The sequence below is a fragment of the Malus sylvestris genome, chromosome 4 (genome assembly GCF_916048215.2).
Source record: "Malus sylvestris chromosome 4, drMalSylv7.2, whole genome shotgun sequence".
Classification (NCBI taxonomy): Eukaryota; Viridiplantae; Streptophyta; class Magnoliopsida; order Rosales; family Rosaceae; genus Malus; species Malus sylvestris.
In genome coordinates, this window is record NC_062263.1 from 29,300,558 (window position 1) to 29,316,094 (window position 15,537).

The following is a 15,537-nucleotide window of genomic DNA, read 5'->3' on the forward strand; positions in this document are numbered from 1 at the left end:
GCAAACCCAATGATCATAATGACTGTAGTCTTGACTGTTGTCCCCATAATTTCTATCATCTTCAATAGATATAGCTTCCGCACCCATTTGACTACATATATATATATATCGACGTAATGAAAAACTGATCATTTAAAAAATGAGATTATCATTTTTGTCCAATTTTTTAGCAATCATCGAACTTTTTATTTTATTTTATTTATTACAGAGAAACAATAGAAATTTCATTGATAATTAAAGAAAGATCAATACAAGTTAGCAAGAGTTAGCCTCTGCCAGAAGAAGGTTTAAAATTAGACAAGGAGGGGTCGAAACCCAAGTACAGGACTGACAAGTATTGAGAACGGACTGAGCCAGTTTGTGGGCAGCTTCGTTGGCTTGCCGGCAAACGGAAGAAAAGAAGCTTCAGTGACTGATGGAAGGAGGGCCTTCAAATCCTCTATAATCGAACTTATTTCGTGACATTTCTTCTTCCATATACTATTAACTTCTAGAAATTCATGCGGAATCACCTGAAGATGTTTTGACCCCCGATAGAACTCTTCTAGTACTTATTTTCATTGTTTTAGCTTAAAAAATCATTACAAATACTTATGTGACTCAATAATTGGTAAGAATGATTTATTAACTTTTCTTGTTATGCACATGAAAGATTGGGTAATGCGGAGACTAAATTTCTAAATTTAATTTTGTAGATCAATTTTTTCACGTTATTTTTATGTACTATATATATATATATATATATATATATATATTATTTTCATGTGAAACTTGATATAAGTCCAATTTTTTAACCAATATTAGGAACAGTCCAGTTTCTTAAAATAAGTCAAATCCCTTAAATTTAAAATTATTTTATTATCAATAAGTATTATTTATTGATAAAATTAATTATAAAAATTAATTTCTTTTTAATTATCCCTTTAATTATTTATTTTTTCTGTTCCAAACCCCAGTTATAATTTTTTTATATTTTTATAATCAACCTATGTCATAGGTTAATTGTATTTTTCCACCTATATGAAAGATTCATATTTATGTATCACTGCTTAGTGTATCTTACTTGTAGGTATTAGATTTTTTTTTATTTTGTAGTTAGGTTTTATATCTCACTTATAGATAGTACGTTTGATGCAAGACAGGTTATCCTGCAGAGAATAGGAAATAGAAGCAGCTAGCAATAAAGCAATTGGAAGCAAATAGAGTTCTTTGATTGATAAACTCATAGAGTTATATTGTCTTATCTCCAAAAACTCAATACATCTCCTGCTTCCAGCAAACTTATAGGGAAGAAAATAAGACATAACATTACAATAAAGGCAAAAAAACAAGTCTCTAGGCATAACTTAATAACCACCAGTTCTAAAACTATTGAATAATTAATCTTGAAACTTGATGGGTCTTTTAATGTCTCTTCTTGGTTTGTCTTTTGCAATGTTATGTGACCGTTCAAATGGTCCCTCATCATTCCCTCCTAGCTGAAAATGGCTCGCCATCGAGTCAGACTTTTACTCCAGAATGTCTTCATAATATGGCTGCAAATCAGCCACATTAAAAGTTGCAGACACTTCCATGTTACCAGGCAGCTCTAACTTATATGCATTCTCACCAATTCGCTTCATTAATCGAAAAGGACTATCAGCTCTATCATGAAGTTTGCCAAACCGTCCACGTGGGAACCTTTCTTTGCGAAGATTAATCCACACCAAGTCACCTTCTTTGAACTCTATGGGTCTTCGATGTTTATCTGCTGCAGCCTTATACTTCTCATTGCTCTTTTCCAGAATTCTTGTGACTTGAGAGTGTAGGTCTCTAATGTGTACTATCATATCATTGGCATCTCCGCTAAAACGGTCAGTTACTGGCAGAGGAATCAAATCGAAAGGGCTTTGATGTCGTTGATTGTACTATTTTGCAAATCTGGTTTGATGCCTTATGTGATGACTTTTCGTTTATTATTTTGAAGATATATTTGGCCCAAGTTGTTAATGCTCAAGTATTTGGAGAGCCCAAACAGTTAACATGTTGGACAGGTCGAAAACCTAAATTCAAATCAAGATTAAAAAGATGCAAACTTGAGGACGAGTTTCTGAGAAAAGGAGAATGATGCAGGAGGCAGGCCTTGAAGAACACAATTTGAAACCATTAATATGCTTTGGAATAACAAAGGTTTTGTATTTTAATTAATTGGGAATTTGTTAAGTTATTTTGGAAGTTGTAAGGGTATTATAGAATCCTGAGGTCAATTAATTTGTAAACCCTTATAAATATTGTACTAGAAAGTCTTGAATGGTAGACTTAAATGAATTAAACTATATTTGCTTAGTGCAATCGAAGTGAGTTGTTTCTCATTCTAAAATCAAGCATTTGGCTTGGTCGTGTGAGCGAATTCACGATTAGCGACGTGAACGAGCTCCATTGCCCTTGGTTGAGTGATTCTCAGGCCATCTATCCCTTTCTCCTCGAGAACCCTAGGCTTGTCTTGCATCAACATTTAAGTGTGCATCTACCTATGTCATGGGTTTTTGTTCATAGTCTACCTATAACACATTAATATATTACATATTTTATTTTTTTATAATATACTTTATCACAAAAGTTAATGAATTTTATCTAAAAATACAAAATTAAATAATTGATACAAAAATATGTAATTAGATAACTAGATCCAGTCCCAAAAAAACATGTGCCCCTACTTTTTTTTTTTCTGTATTTCTTTCATGTTACTTTATAGTTTCTCCCCCCCCCCCACCCCCACCCCCACCTTCATTCCTACATTTGAAACAATTATATGGATCTCTCATTATGGTGATTTCAAATTTTTTTTTATTATAGCAAATTCACCGTCACGTACATAAATATAATAAAAGTACGTTCGCTTATATTGGTAAGTTTGGTTACTTAATATGAGTACCTTTCGTTTTGGCAAAATAGTCAAAATGGTCCATGAGATTTGCATAACTTATCACTTTAGTCCCTAACATTTCAAATCGATAAAAGTAGTCCCTGAGATTGTCCACCATCCATCATTTGGTCATTTCATCAAAAACTCCGTTAAGTGTCTCGAAGCTCTTGGTCGGAAGTTTGGGCAATTTTCAAAGCTTCGTAACTCAATCGTTTCTTAACCAAATTCAACCCATAATATATCAAAATGAAGATAGGAAAGTGTAGAATAAGATTATTTCTATTTGGAAGCCCAATGGCTGCCAGAGATAGCCGAAAAATAGCCTCAAAGTTAATTGGTCCAAGGGAAAACTGGAAAACTCGCTGGAAACTGGGTAAACTTTAAACGTTCATAACTTCTTCAATCCCCAACAAAATCAAGTGACTCAAAATAAAAAATCATACTTCTCGATGAGAAAAAGAGAATGGTACCTTTGTAGACGGCTAAATCACCGTGGTTTGGCCGAAAAACGGCTCGAAAGTGGCTAACTCGACACCAAGACAGCCACTTTCGAGCCATTTTTCAGAAAAACCACTGCGATTTAGCTGTAAAAAAAAGTACCATTCTCTTCGTCTCATCGAGAAGTATAATTTCGTTTTTGAATCACTTGATTTCGTTGAGTATTGAAGAAGTTATGAACGTTTAAAGTTTACCCAGTTTCCGGCGAGTTTTCCAGTTTTCCTTCGGACCAGTCAACTTTGAGGCTATTTTCTGGCTATCTTTGGCAGACATTGGGCTTCCAAATAGGTATAATCTTATTCTACACTTTTCTATCTTCATTTTGATATATTATGGGTCGAATTTGGTTAAGAAATGATTGAGTTACGAAGCTTTGAAAATTGTCCAAACTTCTGGCCAAGAGCTCCTGGACACTTAACGGAGTTTTTAGCGGAAGGACCAAAATGATGGATGGTGAACAATCTTAGGGACCACTTTTATGGATTTGAAATGTTAAGGATCAAAGTGATGAGTTATGCAAATCTCAGGGACCATTTTGGCTATTTAGCCTTTCGATTTATGGTACATTTAAATTTTCGGTACATTTGGCTTCTTTTTTTTTTTGGAAACTACATTTGGTTTCTTTGTACATTTGAAGACTACATTTGGTATTTTTTGGAAATTACATTTGGTTTCTTTATACATTTTGTTTTATGTTTTAGTTATGTTTTTTTATTAGTAGTCGTAAAATTCTGATAACTTAATAAAGTTATTTCTTTATTTGCTTTTAGCTAATGAGGGATTAGTTTAATTAATTAATTTTAATAAAAACAATCACAAAAATTCTACACAATTAGTTACGAGACTCATATTCCACATGGCACCTTTTGAGTTTGATTTTTGGTAATCACATGATGGTGGTCAAAGAGAGGCTGAAATGCCTTCGTGAGTCCTACTCACCCCTGAAAGAGTGGACTGTCATGACGAAGCCACCAACTCCTTTTTCTTTTCTTTTTTTTCAAAAAAAAAAGCATAAGTGAATATATATTAAATAAATACAAAAATGATGAGGTGACAATTGATCAAGGGAAATGATAAACACACACCAAAGTCCTGGTTGTTGATTCCGTTTTACTTATTCAATCTAACGACCAAAAATCAAGAGAGATGTGTGAGAAGCAGAAAGAGGTGTAGGAAAATCACCTCCCTTAATCAAAATATCTTAATCAATCTAGAAAATGAATAGATGTTAAGTTTAAAAAAGTTGAAAAAACTATAATGAGCTCTAATTTCCTCTTCCTCAAATTTTTATTTTTCCTCACCGATTGTAAGTTTTACTTCCAAGGTTCCTTTCCTAGGTTCATCCTCTTGTATCAATATATGGAGTTTTGGACCCTATAAAATCAAGAAGGAAATGTTCTTGTTTTAACATAAAGCATGCAATCCATTAATTCGTTAAAAGAGGAAGCCCCTAGCTAATGGTGCAATCATCCGCATGATCGTCCATATATTTCTCAAAAGATTGAAGTACATTGATCTCTAATAATACTTACTGTTGTAATACAATGAGCAATTCCGCTTCAATTTATTGCCAACACTAGCGATGGAAGATGAAAGCTTAGAAATCTAAAGAGAGCTCGAAAAGAGAGAAAGAAAATCTGCAACAAACTTTTCTTATTACTGTGAATGAATTACTACAAGAGTTTATCTCACTATAAATACAAGTCAGCATAACTAACTCAACTTATACAATCTATTGATACCTGTCACAATCCTGACCACTAATATATGCTAACATTCCCCCTCAATCTTATGTCTAAGTGGAACCAAGCATAAGATTGGAACATTGTGTTGTAAACAAAGGAGAACATAAGCCTTTAGTGAAAATGTCTGCATATTGGTCTGTTGAAGCAACAAATTGCAGAGAAATGAAACATTGTTGAACTCTTTCTCTAACAAAATGACAATCCACCTCTATGTGTTTCGCTTTAGAGTGCAAGATAGGATTAGTAGTTAAAGCCATGGGGGAAATGTTGTCACAATGTAAGAATGGAGGAGAAAAAGTGTCAATATGAAGGTCTTTCAGAAGTTGTTACAGCCAAACAATTTCGGCAGTGGTGGTTGTCATAGCCCTGTATTAAGCTTATGTCGAGGATCTGTTAACTATGTGTTGTTTCTTAGAACTCCATGAAACTGGATTGGAGCCTAGAAATACAACAAAACCTGTAGTAGAACGCCTATCATTGGGATCACCAGCCCAATCAGCATCAGTGTATGCTTTTAAAACCAATGAACCAGGTCTAAAACAAATGCCCCAGCCTAAAGTACCTCTGAGATATCATAAAATTCTCTTGACAGCAACATAATGAGATTCCAGAGGAGAATGCATAAATTGGCACATTTGATTCACAGAATAGGCAATGTCAGGTCTTGTAAAAGTTAAGTATTGTAGGGCTCCTAAATGCTCCTGTAGTGGGTAGGAATCGAGTAACTAGGACTACCATGGTTCAAGAGTTTCTAATTAGGATGACATGGTGTGGTACAAGGTTTACATTGTAGCATATATATCTTTTGTAACAAATCTTGAACATACTTTGACTGGTGTACAAACAATCCCTGAGACAGATAGTCAATTTGCAAGCCAAGAAAATAGTGTAAAATCCCAAAATCCTTCATGTCAAACTCTGTGGTTAACTGAGATATAACTGACTGAACACAAGTATCCCTATCTCAAGTAAGGATGATATCATCCACATAAAAAAGTAAAACAACTATGTTGTTGCCATCATGCTTAACAAACAATAAAGGATCGGCATAGGAAGATTTAAATCCCAATGAAAATAAGATAGTAGTGAACCCTTCATTCCAAGCTCTTTGAGCTTGTTTGAGACCATAAAATGACCTTTCTAATTTGCAAACACACTTTGGGTGGATCTTGTCAACAAAACCTTGTGGCTAGGACATATAGACCTCATCTTCAATAAACCCATGTAAAAACGCATTCTTGACATCAAGTTGCTTAAGTTTCCATCCCTGAGTTGCTGCTAAAGACAATATAAGTTTCACAGTGGTTGGTTTCACCACTGGACTGACTATTTCATAATAATCCAATCCAACCTCTTGAGAGAATCCTTTGGCCACTAATCTGGCCTTATATCTGGCAACTGACCCATCTGGATGTCTTTTAACCTTGTATATCCATTTACAACCCACCAGATTTTTACTTGCAGGTAATGGAACAAGTTGCCATGTGCGTTGCTGCACTAATGCATCCATTTCTTCCTGCATAGCTGATTTCTACTGTGGAGATTTAGAAGCTGCAGTATAATATTATGGTTCTTTAATGGAATCAGAATGAACTGTAGTATGAAAGACATGCTTCTTCTTAGAAATCATAGATTTAGATCGGGTCTGCATTGGGTGTAAATTCTGAGAATGCAAGGGTACAAGTTGTAACTCAGTGGCTTGAGAAATAGTAGTATCTGGATGCATGTCTGTACCCATGGAAGAATCTGAGACTAAATTCATTGAGGAATCTGAACTCATAGAAGAATCTGAGGTTGAACTAGAGATGGCAAGAGTTGTGGAGACAACATCACCTTGATTGAGAGTAGTTGACTGAGTAACATGACTGGTAATGGGTGTGAATGCAGGCACAAAGACACTTGGTAAAGGAATTGGAACTATGGAATGATGCTCAAATGAATTTGTATGAGACACAGAGGTTGGTATAGCTGAGGACAAAGATGAGCTAGACTTTATATGTTGTAGCTTTGCTGAACCAGGGAATTGACTTTCATCAAATAATACATGCCGTGGCATAATTAATTTGTTATCTTTGACAGAGTAACAAATATAACCTTTGTACTGAGATGCATAACCCAAAAACATGGTCTTGGGATCAAGTTTGGTTGTTCTATAGGGTTTCAAAGAGGGAAAGCAAGCACAGCCAAAAATGCGTAACTGATCAAGTCTTGGAGTTGATTGCTACAAAGTTTCAAAAGGAGATCTCATTAGTAATGTAGAGGTTGACATCCTATTTATGAGATAAGTGGCAGTAGTACATGCATGATACCAAAACTTAGAAGGTAAGAAAGCTAGCTACAATAGAGTAATTGCAGTTTCTACAATATGCCTGTTTTTCCTCTGTGCTAACCCATTATGCTCAGGGGTATACGGGCAAGATTTTTGATGTGTTATACCTTTCTCCCTAAGAAATGATTGACAAATGGCATCAATGTATTCCCCACCCCCATCACTATGTAGAATCTTAATGTGAGCAGCAAAAGAATTCAGTACAAAGGAATGAAACTGAACAAAGTGATCAAACACGATAGCTTTATTGATTATTGGAAAAATCCATGTATACCTAGTACAGTCGTCTATGAAAGAGACATAGTATCTATACCCCTCAATTGATATACAAGGTGCTAGCCCCCATACATCGGTATGTATTATTTCGAATGGAATTACAGATTTTGAAGCATGTAAAGGGAATGGAAGTTTGGTGAATTTGCCTTCCAAACAAGGAATACAAGTCTGAGGTTGTGAGTTACAATGATAAGGAATTGAAGACTTACTAAGTGTTGTCTTAATTATGTGATTAGTAGGGGTGACCCATTCGACAATGCCACAATGTAGAAATCTAGAGAGAGAGCTCAAAGAGCGAGAAAGAAAATCTGCAACAAACTTTTCTTATTATTGTGAATGAATTACTACAATAGTTTATCTCACTATAAATACATGTCAGCATAACTAACTCAACTTATACAATCTATTGACACCTGTCACAATCCTAACCACTAATATATGATAACATTTATCTCATGGTGAAGCTTATTTATTAGTATAATAATTAAGTTCACTACTAAGTTACTGAATTAATCAGGGGGTTATAGCAGGCTAAATTTAGTCGTCGCAGTCGACAAAGTCGTAGTTGACGATAAGCTGGCCGGATGCGTAGCCACTGCCGTCAGTGTCAATCTGGTTAAACATACTCACATTCAGTTGGCGAAGCTACGTGAGGGCAAGGAGTGGCGGCCGCCCCTCCCTTCGCCGGAAAACACGCTTAGGAGCGTTGGTTCAGCCCCTCCACTCTTGTCGGAAATGAGAATTCCTGCTTCGGTGGGGCGGATCTATTAAACATACTCACATCCAAGTCTAGCCCTCCGTTGCTGCATTGATCAATAATTCTCACCACTGTTTGTGCTCATGTCCCAGTGTTTGTCAGCTGCACATTTATAAATTCATAAAATAAAAAATTGGCGTTCTAGTGCTAATAAGCTAGTATTTTAAGGTAGGAGCGTTCTAGCGCTAACAAACTAATACGTACCAAGAGGCACTTTCCGCAGGCATCTTCTCCGTTAGGGTCAGCAGGTCTGCAAAATGTAGTCCATCCGTATTTGCTGCGCCATTCATAGGATTGATCAGCATCCCATGTTGATTGTTGAGCAGAAGGCACTTACAGCCCACAAATCGTAATTGATTTGGTCAGGATTGTAGAGGTGGTATATGGATCTCACACTAGCACTTTGTCCCCATGCACTTCTCACAAATACACAGATAATGACCGAAAGTAACAACATAAAGCATGGTGCAATCTTCCCTGCCATTTTGTGATTTGTGTGATCTTTAATTAGGTTGAAGTTAGAGGCCTAGTGTTGTAGTTACTAATCTAGCCTTTGGGAAGTTGGAATTGTTTGGCCTGCGTGAGTTAATTGGCTACCACTACCACCTTCACGACTCAGGACACAACTGAAGGATGTCACATTCGGCCCAGCCCCGACCACATTCCGGGCTCAACTCCATCGTGGATCCTGTAAGCCTTATATGTATATTCTCATTTCTACCTAATATGAGACTTTTTGGGAGCTCACTGGCTTCGGGTTCTATCGAAACTCCGAAGTTAAGCGAGTTCGCGCGATAGCAATCCCAGGATGAGTGATCCATTGGGAAGTTCACATGTATATTCTCATTTCTACCTAGCATGAGGCCTTTTGGGAGCTCACTGGCTTCGGGTTCTATCGGAACTCCGAAGTTAAGCGAGTTCGCGCGAGAGCAATCCCAGGATGAGTGACCTATTGGGAAGTTCTCGTGTGAGTTCCCAGAAACAAAACCGTGAGGGCATGGTCGAGGCCCAAAGAGGATAATATCGTGCTACAGTGGAGTCGAGCCCGGGATGTGGTGGGGGCTCGGGCCGGGATGTGACAATTTTGGTATTAGAACCAATCTCTGGCCGGATGTGTGCCGACGAGGATGTCGAAACCCTAAGGGGCTTGGATTGTAACATCCCACATGTGAGCTCCCAAAAGGCCTCGTGCTAGGTAGAGATGAGAATATACATATAAGACTTACAGGATCCACCCCCTAAACGATGTGGGATGTTACAAAGGATGAGTTTTTGCATCTGCTTTGGATGCAATATATAGAGGTAGGGCTGGGTTCGGTTCAACACGGTTCGGTTTCGGTTTTTTTCGGTTTTTTTTTTTTTAATGATGTAAATGGAAGGAATAAATCTCCCAGTTCTCATATATCAATGGAGCCTGCTCCGCCCAGCATCGTCTTCCATTACCTTTTCTACATCACAAATCTCTAATCCTTTGGTTAAGACTTTTCTAGCCTCTTCCCAATTTTTTCTTCTCCAAAAGTACAAATCATACAACTATTCCATCATAAACAAAATAAGAGATGCAAAAGAATTTAATTCCCTTTTTAAGACTACACAGAGGAAGAACCATATGAAAATCCCAATGGGTCTTTGCTAAAACTTTACAACAAACCGAAAAACTTGAACTCAGCAATTTTAGGTACTAACCTTTCACCTTCATGCATTTTCTCACTAACCAAACATATACATTTTCTCACCTCAAAATCCCAAATATATTCAAGTAATTCAACTACTTATGATCAAGCAGATCGAGTTCAAATTTTCAAAACTTAAGCAAATACAGAAACATATATTCTTCAAGTACATCGCCAGGATTCAAAATTCTAAAAATTTAAAATTTACAAAATCATGAAATAATTCAACAAATTAAGATGCAGATCGAAACAAAAAAAAAAGCAAATAGGTTCGTCTAAATGTCATAATCGGACTCCAATATCGCATGCCCAGTGCCCACATTCAAATTCATAGTCAAGTCCACAATAGATCTAGAAAATTCCGAAACATATTCAAAGAAAAATACAAACTTTTTCACCTTAAATTACATAAATTTCAAATGGGTAACCATAAAATCGCCATGATCATAAAATTAAAAACCCATGAACTGACAAATAAATAAAACTCACAACCTTTGCTGCAGCGAAATCGCCATGATCATCGCAAGCTCTAATCCTCTTTTCGTCGGGTCTCGAAAGGGGCGAGCGAAAATCATGATTTGGAAAAAGGAATCCGTGAGGAGGACATGAGAAGACTAGAGAGAAAGTGATTTGGAGGAAGAGAGGAAGGAGAGGGAGAGGGAGAGAGAGAGAGGGAGAGAGAGAAACTGAGGAAGCAGCTCTGAAATGAAATGGGAGTGAGATGGCTAGGGTTTGTAAAGTTAAGAAATTTTATAAAGCATTAAACATAAGAAACCTATAAATATATTACTGGTACAATTACAACAACACAAAGCCTACAGTTAAGTTGGCTAGCAGCACTTTACCCCAACCCGCAGGTCAGGGGTTCAAACCTTGACGCGGCCAACATGATTTTTTAGTATTTATATATGATTTTTTTTTCGGTTCGGTCCGGTCCGGTTCGGTTTCCGGACCTCAAAAACCGAAACCGAACCAACCAGATTCGGTTCGGTTCGGTTTGACAGTTTCGGTTCGGTTTTTTCCGGCCTCGGTTCGGTTTGGTTTTCGGTTTTTTTCGGTTTTCGGTGACAGCATACAGCAAATCCGCGCATTGTGAAATGTACAAAAGAATATACACACGAGAGAGAGAGAGAGAGAGAGAGAGAGAGAGAGAGACTAGAGCAACTGAGTGAGTTGTGTACTACCAGAAAACTAGAGAAAAACAGATTATTAAAATGATGTTTTGATTAATCCCACTTGATCGATTAAAATTATTTGATCATTTGAATTATTCACATATGTACATTATAATATTTGTAAATTGTAGGTGGTCATTTATCTATTTAAATGACAAATGAAATCTAACGTTTTTGAACTTTGACATTACCCCAACAACGATTGACATCTATTAAAGCATTCTGAATAATATCAGGCGGCTGCTCAAACTATTAAACATTCAACTTGTTTGGGATGCTTTCTTGCTATTTAAGAGCTCTCAAGTACTTGGAATTGTAGGAGAAATTTTTTATGTATACCGAAAAACCAAGTTATGCAGTGTATCATTCTACGTATTATTATAGCAATGGATGACATGATTGATTATGTTTCACTTTTAGAGTATATTAATTAAAAAAAACAATATATGTATTATAATTTGAATAGAACACATCACCGCAAGCCAATTGAGAAGAAAGTAAAAAAATTCTCACATGCTATACGTCTTTCAAATTGTGTTATCTAGGTAATATACTTGAAAACTCCCACACGCAAGAGAGCGAGAATGTGTAAAAATGTCCTCACAAAAAAAGAGGTCGCACAAAATTAATTAATGTATGAAGGAATTAATGAGCCACTTCAATTAAGCAAATAGCTTAGTCTAGAAACAGACATGAAAACACATATTCCATTTGGAATGATAAATATTTCCTCTGCAGCCATGCACCTCTCTCCACGCCATGACAATAGTTTGGCTTGACCCAAGAGCCTTTTCAATAGAGGCATTAAATAGAGTCTGTAAAACCGTATAGTTCATATATATAGGGGCAAAAGGCTTCCAATGAATTAGAATAGAAGTTCTCAAAGTATCTTAATATATAGGGACTCGTTAGATATTTTAAAAAAAAATTTTAATATAAATCTGATATAGGCACTTAAAGGGTGACCCCATATTAATTTTAAGTGGGAATGATGTCGCTCTTTATTTTTTTTTTCCTTGTTTTTTGAACCCATCCATGTGGGGCAGCTTCTCATTTAATTTTGGAAACTTTGACGAAAAACTCCTGATATTGTTCACTTTAACGAAAAACCATATTTTTACACTAAAAAGTCAATTCTGGTACTATTCATTTTATCATTTATTTTGTCCTTATCGTTAAAACTTAAAGTTTTCAAATCATTTTTATTAGTTTTCTTTTTAATTTTCTCATGTAATTTTTTTTTCACTCTTGAAAAATCAATGGGCATTTAGGGGCATCAAAAGAATAGTCGAGTTCCTAAAAGAATATTATCTGCAATGGAAAATCCTTATACTATAATCCCTTAATGTAGGGACTAAAATATTAAAAAATTATTGTTCATTTTCTTGAAGTATTGTGACCATTGTAAAAGTAAAAAACTATCTCTAGCAGCACCGAAACCGAAACGGCACTATGTCATGTTTAGGTTGTTTGTTAAAGTCCATACATTTAGTATGGTCTCAAAACCACACTAAAATGTCATCCCTTTCCACCCTATTTGACATACTATCAAATTATCCCTTAATCCACATCACTCTCTCTCTCTCTCTCTCTCTCTCTCTCTCTCTCTCTCTCTCTCTCTCTCTCTCTCTCTCTCTCTCTCTCTCTCTCTCTCTCTCTCTCTCTCTCTCTCAAAATTCATATGAGAATTCTTGCTGTGATCAAATGCAAATGAATCTCTGATCAAATAATAAGCCATATCACTCCATTAGGGTGCTTTTTCCTACTCACAAAGTCTATCATTTGTGCAATTAGCTAGCTAGGCTAAACTAGTTGATTACATCTCATAGAATTCTCATGTGGGTTGGTTAATTAATGTATTATGTGGAAAATGAGACCGTCTTATACGTAGATAAGTATAAATTTTAAATTGTACATTTTTTCTTAAAAACCGAACGAAACTGTTTGAAACCGTATCGAACCGAACCAAATGGTTTGGTTGCATTTCGGTTTTGGCTTTGAAACCGCACCGCAAAAAATTTCAGTTTTGATTGCGGTTTCACTCAAAACCACACCGAACCGAACCGTGCCCACCCTACACTTAATTAGTTTTACCTGTTGGAAATTAAATATTATAATATGAAATATTGTAATATATAATTTTAATAATTGAATGAAAATAGTGTTAACCAATTTCTTAGAAAGGTTATGTTGTTTAGGTGTATTCCCTTGATAAGTGATGTATACTTTTGGATGAAAAGTTACATCTCTTTAATAAGTGGAAATTGGATTCTATATAAACCGATGAGACCATTGGTATTAAATATAGAAAATTAAAGTTAATTTTTACTCTTGAGAAATAGGGTTTCCCCACTTTGTTTCTCAAATGATTCGTGTGTCAAATTCCGAGTCGTGTCTTGAGAGTACAGAATATATAAAGTTCGCCAGAGTCCGAAGATTGAAGTGCTTTGACTTCGGATTATAGATTGTTGAATCCTGGGAGATGGACGCCTATCGAACTACAAGCACAAAAGTAGGGGCGAAATTCTATCTTTAGGACATTGCATTTATGCAAGCCTCAATCTTCAAGTTTGTCAGTTTTTCTAACTTTATCTCTAGTTGTTTATATTAATCTCATATATAATTGATGTTGTGAAATTTCTTTATGATTATTATCATTGAAGTTCTTGTGTTATTTTTCATATTTTCTAATATTGCTCCAACATTACCATGAGTGCTCTGCCATCCATAACCACTAACACAAGTTATTAAAGGGAGCAGTTTCCATTATTTATTAATCCCTTATGACTATAACCATAAGATACATGAGAGTAGCTAGTGTATGGTTTAATCGCCACAATAGACAAACTGGTAGTTCACCATAAGGTGGCCTTGGGCATAGCCTTTCCCATCAGTGTCGAGTCGTTTAAACACACCCTCGTCCAAATCTAGGCCTCCATTACTGCACTGATCAACAATTCTCACCTTTGCCTGAGCTCCTGTCCTCACGTTTGTCACCTGCAGTGTAACCAGTCAAATGAAATTAATCATTTCCACACTTTAAAAAACATGGATTAGGTGGTAATATTGTTTGTGATGCCCACTTTTCCAGACGTGCTGTATGGCATAAATGACACGGACAGTGACGCTAAAATTCGTAACATATAATTAAATGTGACGAATTTTCACATTACGTGACAAATATTTGTAGTCACATAAACTTGTTTTCTTGTAGTGCCAGTAAAATCTAATTGTGCACATGTCTTTGTTGGAAAAAAAAAGAAAAAGAAGAACAAACTTAGTTAATTACATTATAACGTGTCATTATCACTACAGTCTTATAATATTCTTATTCACTCAGAGGTGGAAGATCACACGTTCGATTTGGATAACAATACTTATCTCATATCCCACGTAGATTATCATCAATTATATCACAAAAAAATTATGTATGGACGTACCCTTAAGCACTTGCCACAAGATGCTTGGCCCCGAGGCCCGACGGGGCCGCAAAAAGCAGTCCATCCAAACTTCCGACGCCATTCCAAAGGCTTATTAGCATCCCAAGTGGCGCAATAAGCACCTGCTGCGCTCAAGCTCCATCCTATCTTCTCTGGATTGTAGATATGGTACGTCGATCTAACGTTACTCGCACTTTGGGCGCTGGCACGGCCCATCATAATAACACAAACCAACAGCAGCACCACCGTGCATGATGCAGATGGCCTAATTGTTAACTTCCCCATTTTTATCAGGAATTTGTATCTGTTTTACAAGGGATGATATGGTCTGCAATATTAGCTAAGTGTTAATTAATTAATTTATAGTGGGAATCTATGGTTAATGTTAAATTACGGTAGTGTTGGAAGAGCCTGACTGCTTTTGTGGAATATGACTGTCTAGAATTAAAGCAAGTAGTGCGGATTCTTGTTTTTCCATACCAAATGTACGTAGTCAAGGCCAAAAGTCAAGAAAGACTTATCCCTTTGTTTTTCTGGTTAATCTGCTTCGCGTTTGCTCATATACATATGAGAGAGAGAGAGAGTTTTATATAAAGGTGGTGGAGGGTCCATATATGGGCACTATTGTGTGTCATCTGGTCAAAAAATGTGGCTAGTGGATGAAGAAGAAGAGAAAATTGGACTGGAAAATATAAATAGCACACATCTCATGATAAGATTTTTGACCCCCAAAATCCTG

At 36.2% G+C, this 15,537-nt stretch overlaps 1 protein-coding gene and 1 pseudogene across 1 annotated transcript; both read right to left on the reverse strand.

The window, feature by feature from the left end:
* Nucleotides 1-8,150: 8,150 nt before the first annotated feature.
* On the reverse strand, nt 8,151-8,994 carry LOC126619870 (pathogenesis-related protein PR-4-like; annotated as a pseudogene).
* A 5,108-nt stretch (nt 8,995-14,102) lies between these two features.
* On the reverse strand, nt 14,103-15,238 carry LOC126619612 (pathogenesis-related protein PR-4B-like). Its single transcript, XM_050288024.1, has 2 exons — nt 14,799-15,238; nt 14,103-14,355 (listed from the first exon to the last, which is right to left on the reverse strand). The coding sequence occupies exons 1-2, from the start codon at nt 15,081-15,083 to the stop codon at nt 14,185-14,187; spliced, it is 456 nt and encodes a 151-aa protein (XP_050143981.1). The 5' UTR covers nt 15,084-15,238; the 3' UTR covers nt 14,103-14,184.
* Nucleotides 15,239-15,537: the final 299 nt, after the last annotated feature.